The sequence below is a fragment of the Brachyistius frenatus genome, unplaced genomic scaffold, assembly GCF_029030835.1.
Source record: "Brachyistius frenatus isolate BFR_SWC_R1_liver_20210118 unplaced genomic scaffold, ASM2903083v1 Contig_15, whole genome shotgun sequence".
Lineage (NCBI taxonomy): Eukaryota > Metazoa > Chordata > Actinopteri > Embiotocidae > Brachyistius > Brachyistius frenatus.
This window is the reverse complement of record NW_027210614.1, coordinates 5,273,189-5,289,384: the sequence shown is the minus strand read 5'-3', so window position 1 is coordinate 5,289,384 and position 16,196 is coordinate 5,273,189. Positions and strand designations below refer to the sequence as shown.

General features: G+C 40.7%; 1 protein-coding gene across 1 annotated transcript in view; it reads right to left on the bottom strand.

The window, feature by feature from the left end:
• The window catches only part of smyd3 (SET and MYND domain containing 3), a 74,761-nt gene that overhangs the window by 56,927 nt on the left and 1,638 nt on the right, over positions 1-16,196 (bottom strand). The window contains exons 2-3 of the mRNA XM_069693756.1: positions 453-516; positions 98-205 (exon numbers count right to left, since the gene is read on the bottom strand). Coding sequence (XP_069549857.1) covers positions 98-205; positions 453-516 — 172 coding nt within the window. The remainder of the gene's footprint in view (positions 1-97; positions 206-452; positions 517-16,196) is intronic.

Here is a 16,196-nt window from a genome sequence, read left to right as displayed (position 1 = left end):
TCTAGTTTTACAGAAATATTTTTCAAATTGTTGCACATTATGTTTCTTAAAGCACATTACTTTGAGAGTTAAACAATGAAAAAGTCCAGAAACATACCAAGGCAAAGATGAGTCTTGCAGCTAGACGGACTGAGTCAGTAGGAATTCTGGGTAGGAGGCTGCACAGACATTTGCACTCTCTCTTATGACCAGACCATGCTTGTCTCTGCAGAAGAAGGGCATTTCAACACATTGATACAAGTACATATACAGTCATGTTTCCATCATTTCAGACTTTACTAAATTGACTTAGGGTACTTTTGTTTCCTGGAGAATGACCATAAACAATAACCATAACTATTTCCTGTGTAACCCGAACACTAAACCAAGTCTTCATCTTGAAATGTAATAATTTACAACTTTTATCCCCACAACATGAGTAATACAAACGCACACACACACACTCTCTATACCTGGCAGGTGACATTGCAGTAGCGAGCCATCTTGCACTGGGAACACCTCAACAATGTCTCACGTCTAGAAAGAAAGATCGAGAAAAAAAAAGATGTGTTAATTCTGCAGTTAATTAAACTTCCATTAATAAAACAAACTCCAGCATCAAAGAAAACCAAATGCTTAAAAGTCTGATTCACTGTTATGAAAAAGGCAAGGAGTACAAAAATATTAGTGATATCTAAAGAAGTCAATGACCTGGAATGGGACCAGCCCAATGGATTTTAAAAAGCCTGACAAAAGTCTGACATCAGCAGACTTTCACTACTGCTGTGTTTCAGTGTCTGAACATAAAACATTCAGGCTGCTACACATACAAATTATTTTGGACATGGTTAAACTGCCACCCTACCAAACACATCCTCATATCCACTCAAGCATGTTGCTGTCATTGTCTTGGCTCTTTTCCATGCACCGCCCTTGTCTTAACCTTTTCTATTTGCTGTATTAAGCAGACCGCATGCATCCGTTATCTCATTTTATCTACCTACCCATCTCTAATTTGATTGTCATCTAAGGTTAAAACATTAGGTACACTCTCCTCAGTGTCACAGCCTGTTAGCATCACGGCACTTGCATGTGCCTGAGCAACTGTGTGTGACAGCTGTGTGCATGTTTGCTGCCTCCGAGGTCTGTTGTGTTTCTCTGAGTGATACTGGTGTCCTTTCCAGTTTGCCTTGTCAGTCTGATAACAAGCCGGAGCACAGGAGAGTCTGACAGCTTCACGCAGCCAATTACAACCAGTAGAGAGCGCATCACCGAAGCACAGACACAAAACCTGAATCATAGAAACCCTGTCAGTGTGTGTGTGTGTGTGTGTGTGTGTGTGTGTGTGTGTGTGTGTGTGTGTGTGTGTGTGTGTGTGTGTGTGTGTGTGTGTGTGTGTGTGTGTGTGTGTGTGTGTGTGTGCGCGCGCGCGCGCGCATAGGTCAAAATGTGCCATAGTTATCGTGCTTGCAATATATAATATTACAGCAGGGCTTTTGGGTGTTTTTATCAGACGGTAGAGAGTGACTGACTGATTGGGCGCCTGGCCCATGAACTTACTGTTTTGGTTCAATGCCATTGCTTTCATCGTGTTGGTTTGGGTCACCGCAGGCAGCAGTTATGAACAAAACAAAAATCTCGAAACACCCTCTGTACGCTACCTGCTGAGCAACAGAGAGCCACAGCTGGAGACTTGCTGGGGAAAATGCGTAGTGGAGCATTGAGCAGCTACAGCCAGATATTTCCCTGAAGGAGTTGATGAAGTGAGTTAAAAGAGCAAATTATGGACTTACATTTGCCATGTGACCCAAAACACAACTCTGAATGAAAGATGTTGTTTCATAACTGCTGATTGTGAAAATAAGCAACTGCTTTCTTACAAGTTCAACATATCAGCTTAGAGGATGATGATATGTCGATAATGTATTCCCAATCTGTATACACAAAGTGGCCACAAATCTGTTCTTGCAGAAAACCATGTTGTTGGGATATGATTTTCGAATATTTGAATAGTTGTAAAAATATTTTTTTAAATCGATTAGTATATGCAACAATTCTTCTTTTTTATTTCCCCTGTTTTTACTGGCACCTGGTTGTTACACGTTACTCCCATCAGAGGGTGGTGGGAATGCACCTAAAAGCTGTCTGCCGGCCGCCATTAAATAACATATGGAGAAGAAAAACATGCTTCTACCAGGTAAAACTGTATGATGTTGAAGATGCTGTAAAGCAAATTCCAAGATTTGCTTCTCAATACATTATATACGTGTGAAATGAGTTGCTGAAAGCATGTGCAAAGTTTGAAAACTTTGTCGCACTGAAATGTGGAGTTAGACCGTTGAACAGTTTCTCATCCGTCTTCAGCTCAGGTTTTTTAAGGCGGGGCTAAAACCCAACCTATCTACCTCACAACAACCTATCTACGTCAGATCACAGCCAGTTTATATAACCTTCTGCATGGCTCCTCCTCTCACATGGTGAAACGCTATAAAACCCTGGAGCTCATTTGCATAAGAGGTCATCCCACTGGACTTCAGTTCTACTCCTGCCGTGGTCTGATTGTTATTGTACATCAGCTGGCTACTACAGGACGTCTCCCTCCACCCGCAAGTGCATCTTTCCTGGAAGCAAGAACCTCCAAAGCAGCGCTGCAGCGCTATTTAAATTCCCTACTGATGAAGGAAAAAGAGGTGGATTGATTTCATGAAGAGCTACGCTAAAGGAGACTTTAGTATCAACACCAACAGCCGCCTCTGCAGTGATCATTTCACGATGGATAGTTTCACCAACTTCCACCGGAGACAGACGGAGTTCACGGACGCACCGACGCACCGTTCCTCCTGCAGCTCAGAGCTGAACCGAGCGTCGCCCTCACGGCCGTTCATTCTCCCGGTCGCAACGTCCACCACCACCAGCAGTTCACCACTCAGCTTAAGTTCTGTGTGCTTGTAATAGATAACTTTTCCATATTTAACTCTATATTCCATAACTCTATATTTAGTCCGTGATGCAAACCACTAACGTGATTTTACTCGTGTAGAAACACGGTATTTTTGTGGAATGGTAGCTAATGTGTTAATTAGCTTATATTGAGCTCTTAGCTGAGCAGAGTTCAGAGGAAAATGCTCTGATAACCGCAGATTTTTTTATGCGTCTCAATATAGCTCCGATAAGGAACTATAGTATATGTAACTCTGTATTTTACATGTCGGGGTGATGGTAAACATGGACCAGAGGAGATCTTGCCCTCCTGATTAATGAGGGTTGTTGTTTTTGTACTCCGGTGTAACGTTACAATCACCGACCCTCTCGGTTACATGTACCGGTACCGGCACCGGTCCGGATAAACGAGCCCGACGACATGTGCAGGAGGCTGCAGAGAGCAGGTGGAGGAGGAGGTGGAGGGACATCAGTGGAAGAGAAAGACTGTTGGCTTGACCTGAGCAGGTTCAAAGTTTGAATTGACATGTGATGTAATGCAGCGCTGTGCATGTTGCAGTCGTTACAGAACTAAATCAACTCCTCCGCTCTTATTATCTCCACTATTGAAATGCAGGTCATTAGAAGTAGTTGGAGACTCACTGTCTGCTGTCTCTGGTGTCCAGTTTTACTCCTGTGTTACAGCTCAGGGGGACAAGCTTCATTTATATGCATCTGTATGTTTCACTCATTGGACAAATAAATTCTGATTCTATTCTGTTTTCACAAAGCAAGCTGCTCCGTCCACCAGAGAGACAAAGCCTAATTTAACAAACTTGTTGGTGTTTTTTTTAATCCAAATTTGGATGGGTAGTTAACAACCCATACTTCTGTAGTATGAGGTACTTAAAACTCATTTTCATTTCTACTTTACAGCATCTTTAAGAGATTAGATGCAAAGGTGCGAACAGCAGAAACATGCGAAGACTTCAGCTGTCAGAAAGTTCTGCGTGTAACTCCTTCAAAAGATGTGAAGATGAGGTGCACTTTAAACTCTGCAGGTGGAACTAGCAGATACACAGAAAGTGACAAGCACCAAGAAGACGGCCCATCCACTGATCAATAAAAAAGGACCAGAGGAAGTGAGTTTGATGATGGACGTGAGGGTTTTAGAAGTTGGACAGCATTTGTTGAGCCCGAGTTAAAGGCGCATATGAGCCTCTTCTTCTCCATATGTGTGTAATTGATTAATAATTGAATTGCTCCGAGCTAATTTTGAATAGTAATTTTGCTTGAATTGCAAAATGATAAAAGACGATACGTTCTCTCTGTATAACCACATTCAAAGGTGACAGAAAAAATGCAGGCAGAAAATGGGGAGAGATGGAGATGACATGGAACAAGCAGTCAAACCATAGAAGTTGCAATTATATGGTATGTAGCTTGGACCAATGAAAGCATCTGAATTTAGATACACAATTACCAGCAACAACTGACAACCCAGAATCCTTTGCGTGTGTAGGAGTTCTTTGCATTACTGAAGTCGTTCCAACACAAGAGCATATGCATGGGGAGTCGGTGTTAGAAGAAAGCTGGTTTGGCATGAGTTCATATACCAGTTTACATAAATCGTAATAACTAAGAAGTATTTGTGGTTTCTTATACGACAGGAAAATGATGGAAGATTGATAATAAATCTGACAACGGACGGTACTATGAGCTCACACACACACACACACACACACACACACACACACACACACACACACACACACACACACACACACACACACACACACACACACACACACACACACACACACACAAAATCCAAAATGAACTAATGGATAACATGTTATGATGGATGTAAATACATTTGCCCCAGGCTTAGCGTACAGAGTACGGCACATTTCATTAAATTGGAACCTTAAAAAGCAAAATTTGACATTTAATATGAAGACACACACACACACACACACACACACACACACACACACACACACACACACACACACACACACACAGAGTAGGTCTGACCGAAGGCTGCTGTCTGTCAACATTAGTGGCAGAAGTTAAGTGTTTCCTCCGAGTGTGTCGTCTATCAGTGTGTGACCAGACTGGACTGTTGAACTTGGCTCGACGTTCCTGCAGGCTTGTACAACTTTCCAAAACACCCCTCTCTTTCCTGCTCTCTCCTCCGCACTCCTTATAAATTCTACAGCTTTTCTCACCATCCGTCTCATCTTTTTCTCCCCTCTTGTTATGCCACTGTGTATATTTGCGATGAACTTTCCAGCTTGGAAACAAGTGGTACATTTATAGCCCTTTCCTGGGATGTAGGATCATGAAAACACAGCTATTCTTGTCATGTTGAGACCAACCAGAAACAGAGAAGCCACCCAGAGTTTGAGAAACACATGCCCGCAGTCCGAGACACAAAGCAATAACAGCAGATAGGACCAGACCAGACCTAAACACAGTCAGGATATAACTCATACACAAAGAGTGTGATCATATGCTGCTGCCACAGGAAGTCTATCCATCTTCCAGGGACCAGACAGGAAGCCTGATGTTGACTACAACCCCATTTTTTTCTTATACTTGTTTCCTGTTGCTTAACTTTGTGAGAAATTACATATTGAAAGAGTTACACGGTTTATTCATGAACAGGATAGGTCATTCTGGTACCAGGTAAATATCCACTATGGGGTAAACTCTAATAGTTTATATATAAAATAAATATAAAGTTTCTGACAGCTCAAGAAAGGCAATCTGATGATTGTTGTTATGCGACAATAGGAATTTGTCAACAGTCAAAGATTTTGTCATACCGATTATGTGGCGGTATCCATCCCAGTCATTGTAGACAACGTTACAATGCACTTTACAGGACTTGCATCAAGAAGTGGATTGATTCGCAACAAACACTCTGGTTACTCTGATCAAGCTGTTTCTCATATGAAGCCCCGGGGCTCTTCCTGTCACAGAATTCTGGCAGTTGAATCAGATTTGGCTGTTTAATACAAATATTTGAGTATTCATTCAGGTTGATTGGGGGGGCGGATGACAGATGATGATTTGACTCTTTGACTTTCAGAACCAGAAAATGTACTTTAACGAAATAGATAAAACAAAAAATGAGGAGAAAGAGACACGAAGGGTGTGAGACAGACAGGCAAACACCCAGAAAGAATATCAATCCTATACTGCGTCTGTACTGAGCTGCATTAATGCATAGCTGCACCACAGCAACTGTTGTTATGGTGATTGCCTCCAGGCTGATAAGCTCTTAGCATTTATAAAGTATCAGTGCACGCATACACGCACACACAAGTATACTGTAGATACCGGTCACATGACCTGTGTATTCCAGCGGGACTGTAGACGGTTTATCTTGGTTAAACGTAACTGAATATTTCCTCTCTGTAAGTGGTTGAACAACACTCATAAAAACAAATATTTTTGCTCTCTACTTATTCCACCTGAGGAATTTAAATTTTAGTGTGAAAGAAAAGTGACACATGAATGCTGATTACTGGTAAAATCTGTAATGTGATTGGGACGCCATCTGAAATATTCCACTTTCATGAGCTCAACAACAACAATAACAAGAGAACCAACAAAGACATATTTTGTTTCCTGCAGCTCAACAGTTCAACCAAGCGTTCCTCCAACCGAGTGCTTGCTGTTCGTCATCCGTGATTGTTTGGTTCAGGAAGAAACACCCACACGCTTTCTCTACATTTCACACACATTATTTCATGATTCAAAGACACATAGATGACCCTGCTCTGGCCTGCAGGCAGCGTACTTTACTCTAGGACTGCTTCATGCGCTACACAAAGTTACATTCACTGATTTAACATACTCCAAATTTAGATGTGGACAATAACAACAGAGCGGAAAGGACAGAAATCAGAAAGATATAAACTTCTTCGTCCTCGTCCGTTCATTAGTGGGCAACAGAATCCATTTTCTTGTTTAATATAACTTACTCACTTTCATACATAGATTATGGTTTCTCTTAAGAAGCACATCTGTCTGAACTTCAGCCATGTTCTCTTATCATGTCCCCTCTCTTGCTGTCAACCCCCTCCTTCCCTTCATCCCTTTCTTCCCCTCGCCTTTTTTCTGCTCCTCTTCTGCCTCTGTATCTCTGTTAGATGCTGTATGAAGTGATAGTCTTCTGGATGACGGGTCCATGGTTGGACTGCAGGCACACTAGGAAAACTCATGAATAACATTAGATGGCTTTCATTAGTAGCACACAGAACAGTCAATTAAAAACCAGACTCTCTCTCTGGATCCCAGTACTGTGCACTTCTTCCTCTCAATGCCATACTTTCTTTCTTGTTTTGCTATCTCCCCCTCCCCCCAACATTCTCTTTGGCTCATTACTTCCTGTATTTCATCATACATTTAAATATTCGGATTATATAACTTCACAATAACCCCACCAATACCAACTAACAATTGTATTATCAGTTGTTTAAGCTGTGTATCTGGCAAAGATGGCATTTGCTTGTAGCAGCTTCTCAAATGTAAGAATTTGCTTTTCTGGTTTATGTCATTTTAAATGGAATAGCTGTTGGGAGTTTTTTTTTTGTTACTGTTGGCTGGACAAAATAAGATATATGAAGATGTCATCTTGTCATGTAAAATGTGATGGCCATTTTCCAGACATCAATCAACAAACAACCACAAAACAATCAATCAGAAGACTTATCCTCACATTGATAAATAAAGAGATGGAGCTTCTTCCTCACTCAAGAAAAAAAGAGACAAAAATCTGGGACTCTATATATACACCCACATTTAATCATATCTTGATAAGACACTAAATATCTGGAGACTTTGGATATCGTAGTATCATAATATGGCATTAGTGTAATTTTCTCCTGGTTTTAAAGACTGCGTTTCAGTAAAGTGATGCTTACTTTCTGAACTTACCAGACTGTTTTAGCTGTTCTATTATTTGCCTTTTACCGACTTGGTCATTATATCGTCATTACTGATGATTATTTATCAAATATGTCATTATGTAAATATTCTGTGAAAGTATCAGTAAGTAAGTAAGTTAAGTAAATTAAGTTGGCAACTCATCAGTTTCTAGCTATAATTATTGATTATTTTATCATCTGTTAATCTGTTCGGCGATTAATCTTCTGTTGATCAACTAATCGAATAATGCTCTATTTACGACAACATTTTGAAAGACATTATATATAGATATTGAAGTCAATTAAGTACTGCAACAACAAAATTATACATTACGATGAGTATGTGTGACGTTTATTTAATGTTTTCTTCCTCCAAATAACAGGGGTGTGTTTTTATGACCTTGCAAATTAGACAATTCTTAGGTTGTGCAAAATGACAAGTGAAAGCAAGCAAGTCTATTTATTTTTTTAAAGATAAAACCCTAATGAAGAGCACAGATGTTGATGTGATAGAATTGAGTGGTGAAATGAAAAGAAAAATCAGGGAGAGAGAATCCAAGCGACAGAAACACAACAACATAAACACAAGAAGAATAGGAATAATAAGGACATAAAAACTGTCACTCAACAGGAGTCGAAGAGACTGAAGGATTCTGGTTGTCTCTATTGATATGCAAGAGCGTAGAACCCACATGTGTGTATATGTGGTCAATTGTGTTAAGTCTATGCTATCAGACACCTAATTAGGCCTAGCTCAGCATATCTCTGTTGGTGTGTGTAGCATGGTAATTAATTTCCCGTGAGTATTGGCTGCAACAATGTGTGCATGAGATTTTGTTCTGTCTTCATGTGTGTGTATTTGTGTACGTTAATAATTAGTGGGGTTCTCGTTTCTGGGCTGTCCAGTCGTGCCTGAGTGAGTTTTCTCATTTCCAGGCTGAGTGGTCGACGCAGCGTGCTACGTCTATCTCCAACATGACAGGTAATGGTGTGTGATGTATATTTATGTAAAACGTAAATATTAATATAAATACAAATCTAGTTCACTAAAACTGACTGTTTCCCCTACCTGAGTCTCGTCTGCTCAAGCTACTTCTTTTTTCTGTTTGTGAACAGTGGAGACAACATGAAATATGTCCTTCTCCAAACTTCTGGACAAATTAGCTCTTCCTCTTGCAGCAAAGCCAATTCAACTTTCTGTTTGCCAGCACTGCTGCAGTGTGTTACAAAGTAAGTGTGAGACAATGTAAGCATGAGTATTAAACAAATGAGCACTTCCTGAAGGGACACTACTGCCATCTACTGTTGCATCTACGCTATGACAGCACAGACTACGTACAGCTAGATCCACAAGTACACTGCAGGCATCCACAGCACGGCTACAGTCAGAGACACATGAACACATGAGTTTAGAGTAAACTGGTGACTAGCATGTACACCACTGCTGCCTCTGTGTAGGTCTCTCTCTGTGTGTGTGTGTGTGTGTGTGTGTGTGTGTGTGTGTGTGTGTGTGTGTGTGTGTGTGTGTGTGTGTGTGTGTGTGTGTGTGTGTGTGTGTGTGTGTGTGTGTGTGTGTGTGTGTGCACGCGTGCATGTGCGCGTGTGAGAGTAAGTAAGGCAAGGATATACAGTAAACTCAATACGTCTGAACCATGTCAGGGCCGTCCTACAGACAGCATAATGATGAACACGCAGTCAGTCACATCTGTATACTCTAAAAACTGCTCAAGGTTTTCTAAGGAAGAAAACAAAAAAACACACACACACACATACAAAGCTCCTTTCCTATTCTCTGTCTGTTTATGTTATGACACTAACTGTAAGTCTCTTTGTTAAACATCCACCCTGTCTCTCTACCACCATCACCTTCTCTCTCTGTCGCTGTCTGTCTGATAAGTGTGTGGATGCAGTGGGATGTGAAACACACAGATTACTCTCCTTGTCCTCCTCCTCCTTTCACTCGTTCCCTCCTCCCAATTTATTCTACCATCTGCTTCTTCTGACATCTGTCTTCTTCCTTTGATTCCCACCTTCCGCATTTTTCCTTCCCATCTGCCTCCCTTCTCTCCTCGTTCTCCCAGTTTATCATCACCATTCTCGTCCACCATCTTCTCATCCCTTGCCGTTCTTCCGTTGCTTCATTCCCACTGTGGATTATTTTGCTTGTATCTGCTCCTTGCCACCCTCCTCCCCTCCATCTCCTGCAGTTAGATACCCAGGTGTCTCTAAACACACACACACACACACGCACGCACGCACGCACGCACGCACACACACACACACACACACACACACACACACAGCTGTATAATTTGCAAATCAAGTGATTTGCTGTAAACTGGGAACACACCTCCCCCTGTGTTTAGTGCTTGCTATTCATCTAGCAGCACATCTGTGTGAATCGTTTTTAACTCCACTTGTGAGGACAACAGGTCTTCACAGAAATTAAACATTGGTCCTCAGGAGGATGAACATTTAATGTTTTTTGTGTTGTTAGGCTGTGTGCAACACAATTAATTAAAGTCAGTGTGTTTTTCCAGGGAGTGCAGAAACTCTGTGTTTGTTTGTTTGTTCCCACTAGAAATTTGTATAAAACAAAATGCTCCATGTGGACTTATTATTGTTATTCTACTGATCACAGACAGTGCATCTGTTACTTGTGAATGTTAATGTCTCCCGCAATCCTAAAGGCTAAAAGAAAAAGAAAAAAAAATCACCATAATTTAAGGCCTGTGTGGACACGATTAGCTTTCTGAATGAAGTCTGAGATCAAATTACTAACATATGGTTTAGTTTTTCTTTTATTCATTTGGAAAATATTTGCTGTAGTCTACGAACAACCTGGATAACATTTCTTCCTTCAGTTAAATATTGATAATGGCTAGTTGTGAAAACCAATTCTCAAGTTCTTTGACATTCGTGATGTGGCTCTTTTTGGAGTCGTGTATAATTTGGGATCTCTGTAAATTCTTGTTTGCATTTTAATCAGCATTTTACAAAAGTATCTCAGCTGTGCTTCTTCTATCAAATGTAAGTTCTGGTTGTCTGAAATTCAGCTGTCAGATATTCAACTGAGATCAAACCACATCTGCTTACATTTCTCTTGCTTTATTCCCTTCACGCCTGATAGCTTCAAATTTATTGTGATCACTTGTGATGTACACTGCATAGAAGGGCACCAATGTGCATCTCTCCCCAACACTTAAACCTAAAATGAGCTGGGCCGACATATCGCTCATTATATATATATGTATATGTATGTGTGTGTGTGTGTGTGTGTGTGTGTGCGTAAGAGAGAAAGAAATGACCACAACCTTCGAGAAATGACCACAACCTTCAAGCTTTGAATCTTTCATTACGATTCAATTTGATTTCAATTCACCTCTCAACGATTCGATGCATTTCGATAAAGTTTAGTAGGGGAGGGTTTTGCCATAGTTATTATCTGTCCCTGTAATAAACAGATGTCCCATAAATGGATAAATCATCTGCTGCTAGCTAAGTGGTGGTGCACAGAGAAGCCCCTCGTCTCCACTCAGTTGCAGCAACTCAGGGAGCCAAAGAAGGCGTTCTAAAGTGAAATCAAGTAGAAATATACATTGAAACTGACAAAAAAAAAACCTTCAGTAATGATGTCAAGTATTTATAAAGACACACAAAGCTTGAAACTTTGTTGAGTTTTGATAGTTATTAACACACACATGGCTGCTACATAGAACCTCTGTAAAGGCAGTTCATTGCTGCATCTCAACCCTGTATTTCATAATGTTAAACATTACATATTTATACTGATTGCCTCAAAAGGCAGTGTCATGATTTGTGACATTCGCCTCATCTGTTGTTGCATTTTTTTCACTTTTTGTTGTTTGCTCAGCTTCACAAACAGGCATTTACATCCAAATGAAATTAGAACAAAACTCTTGAGTCAACCGCCTGTCAATATTATTTCATGTTCTTTGAAATAAGTAAAGACCCCTGGGAAACTGGTTTATCTAACTTCCAATCAAAAGTTTCTGTCTATAAATAAGACAAAAGTTTTTGATGTTTTAGTTTTGTTGTTTGCACTGCTCTGAAATGTGTCTGTGTGTTTCTGTGGGATCCAAGGAGACACTGAGTGAGAGATTGGTGTCAAATATAAAGACTTCAGCTGAGAGAGATAATGTTACACACACACACACACACACACACACACACACACACACACACACACACACACACACACACACACACACACACACACACACACACACACACACACGTTTCTCGTTCTATCTTTGTTAGGACACTTAATGCATGACGATCTGAAACCTCAATCCTAAATCGCTTCCTGACCCCCTCAAAGACACAATTCTAACGTCACTACCCGACCCCCTCTAAACCTCATCCAAGATCTTAACCTAAACCCAACCTGGATCAAACACACAGTTTTAAGGTTGCTACTTGGCTCTTCTAAAACCCAATCTGAATCAAAAATCCTCAGATTTAAGGCACAACTTGACCTCTTTACACCCTCGGGTGTGTGTGTGTGTGTGTGTGTGTGTGTGTGTGTGTGTGTGTGTGTGTGTGTGTGTGTGTGTGTGTGTGTGTGTGTGTGTGTGTGTGTGTGTGTGTGTGTGTGTGTGTGTGTGTGTGTGCCACATATCGTTGGATATTCATCGTTTGTGGTGTTGCTTAACAGAACTGAGAGATCATGTTTTGTTTTGTTTTTCTCAATATCTGAAAGCAAACTGTAATACCTATGTTCTTAAAATTGTATGTTATCAAAATTAATAATCAAATGTTTTTCCCAATTTTGCCACATTGTCAAAAATATCGTAATTGCAAAAATACCCAAATATATAGTAATATTATATTAAGGTCATACCGCCCACCCCTACCTTTTACTACTTACACCAAACTGCTTGGATCAATGAGACGAGCAGGGCGAGTCATTGGGATACAACAACATCGTACCCATCACAACTAAGCACCTATCACAACCCGAAATACAGGTCTTAACCCTCAAGTTGCCCTTTAAAGCTGTGAGGACCAGGTCCTCAGGATGCAGATGGTTTTAAACCAAAATCGTTTCACGTAAACATAGAAAGATATTCACTGGATGGTCAAAGTCAGTCTCATTATATTTTCATAGAAACCCCTCATTAGATGACACCTCAGTCACCACAAGTCCTCCAAACAGTATTAATCAGTAACATTTCAAAAGCTGCTTCACTTTGCATTTGTGCCATTTGAAATAGTAAAGGCTTCTACTCTGACAATAAAAAAAATATTTCCCTTTTTTTCTGTCTTTGTTCCCTCTATTATCTCCCCTCATCCCCTCCTCACTCTCTGAGTCTGAGATCCTCTAACAGTTGTTTGTTTGTTGACCTCTGGCGATTTGATCCTACTTAGATGTGTGTGTGTGTGTGTGTGTGTGTGTGTGTGTGTGTGTGTGTGTGTGTGTGTGTGTGTGTGTGTGTGTGTGTGTGTGTGTGTGTGTGTGTGTGTGTGTGTGTGTGTGTGTGTGTGTGTGTGTGTGTGTATTCTCTCAGCGTTTATCACTCATTACTTACATACAGCCTTCAAGGCCTGTAATTAACTTCAGCTTTGATGCCCCCCCACGCCACCCTCACCACCTGCTTATTTCCTGCACACACACACACACACACACACACACACACACACACACACACACACACACACACACACACACACACACACACACACATTAAGTACATCTCTCTGTTCTTGCAATGAGATACAGTCACACAAATAATTGCACACTCACATTCTTCAGCACTCAGTCATGCTGAGGCTAATTGTGGAAAAAACACACTTCACATCTCTGAGGCCAATCTGTGCATGTGCACGTGGTGGGGGTGCGCGTGTGCAAGTCCTGCGTTCTACAATTGTTTTTGTGACACCAACATATCCAGATCAATAAAAGATGTGAAGCAGACATTCTGAAACTTAGGCTGAGTAGGCCGAAGGGCAAACAGATGTAGCTGTAACACGTATCTAATATCTCAAAAACAGGATCACAGACCTATGGCCTCCATCTTATTACACACACACACACACACACACACACACACACACACACACACACACACACACACACACAATCTTGTTTGCTCCAAGCACAAGAAAAAATAATGGAATTTAGTGGAGGCATAAGCGGTCTATTTTTTTCTTTTATTGATTTCTGTTCTTATATCTCTTTCTTCTCGTGTGAGAGGGTGAAATATGTTTATTGAGATATTGAACACATGTCAAGTTACAATGTTAGAGCTTGTAGCCGGGAGTCTAAAAACTGTGTGTGTGTGTGTCACGTACAGCATCTAACCTGTGTGGACAGAACTGAGCCTGCTTTATACAATAATTCAGCCATTTCTTCATCACATTAAAAGCCATATAATATGGTGAAAAGATGTTTTTGCATCACGTCTAACAGTAGAGGTCTGTTTTGGCAATAATCTGGCAATACACATCAAAACAGTGGTTATGATTCAGTAAATTACAATATACTGCGTTATTGTAAGCACAGCGACATAATGCGATTTTTAAAGTCTAATTTTATGATTACTGTCTTGGTAGCTGGGGCTTCTTCCTGTCTCAGTTTATGTTGTTATGTTGTTGTGGAAGAATCAAACGGTTGAAACAACACTATCTGGTGGTAGGGGTGTAAATGCAATACAAAGTGAACAACTGTCTGCCACCAATATTTGCATGTGTACTACTATTTAAAACTTGATCATGTGTTTTTGACAAAACACAATATAACAATACTTAATTGAATTAATGTTGAATGAATGTCTGAAATTCATCCAAGAGCTGTTAAGATATTTCCATCTGCACCAAAGTGCCAACAGATTGACAGATCGACCTTGTCATGTGTAGAGCCACTAGCATCCAGCAGATCGAGACATTACAACAACCAAACCTCTTGTTTTTGTGCAGCGAAATTGGATGGGCTTCTTTATATTAACCCTCCATTCTTTATATTAACCCTCCAAGCTGCTACTTTTCAAAGACATCGTGGGAGCTGCTTCTATAAATCAAATCAGCACAGCAAAAAGCTTTTTAGTAACAGTGGAGTCTTCAGGCTGGGAGGAAAATAATCAATGTTGCATGTATGGGAACAATTTTAGCCTTCAGACAATTATTATTGAAAACTGACCTAACATCCACAGAGAAAATAAACAGCACTGTCCTGATGTTATTTCAGACAGGAAACACGCAGCGTAGCAACAGTCTCCCACTGCTGTCTCAAAGCAGTGTGAGGTGAAGCGTGTCTCTCAGGGCCACCTGGATAGTTGAGGGAAGAGGATCGTTGCCTCAGCCGCATTAACCTCATTACCTGTGGATGAAGCGGATGTGCTGCAGTGCCCCGTGCGCTGGTCGTTGGCTCTGACTGCAGTTTGACAACTGGAGCCTTTGCTTTGATGCCAAACAGTGATGTGACAGAAACCTAAGAAAGGGATCTGTCCCAATATAGCTGAAACGGACTGCTCCTCATTTAGCACACCGAGCTGTGTGCTAAATGAGGAGTCTGTTGTGGAGTGTCAGTTGTTCACTTTTTCTAATGCAGCATGTAAACAAGTAGGTCTGTTGCAATGAATTGTCTTTTTCTGTTTATTTTGTGATCGCTATTATAGTATAAGCCTAATCATAGTTTAATAATTCACCTTGTGAAGAAGAAGAGCTTTTTACTGCCTTTGAGCAAATCAATATGTTCAGGCCATTATGAGATAATGGTGACAGGCCCAACACCAACCACCCAAAACATGTGCAAGTATCCTTTCAGTAATAACCAGCTACTCTCAGGCAGCTCACACTAAACTGGAGCTATTCACAGAAATGCATTTGCACACGCCCATATTTTAATTATTTTCAATATTTCTATTCAGTTACTGGTATTATACTGGTAAAGCTACACTTGAGCTATAGTTGCTTATAGGTGCTGGGAAAAAAATCACTTGTGTGCTGTAACTGAGTGTTATAATGGTAGGGAAAGCCCTCCTTATAATTATAAGCTTCAGGTCAAAGTAGTACATCATATCTTCAGCTCTTATTCAAGGGTAGTAACACTCCCACCCTATTCAACACACACACACACACACACACACACACACACACACACACACACACACACACACACACACACACACACACACACACACAGTCCTTTTCTAACTTCACAGTTATCTCTTTTCAGTATCTTCATCTTCACTCTGTCTCTTCAAACACCCATCATCTTTTTTTTTATCATTTCTCTCGTGTCTCTCTAAGCACAGATCAAGTTATGTCTGTCTGTCTGCCTACCCTGTTAAATCCTCGAAATCCCCACCAAGAAAAGATTTTGGCCAATTCTGATAG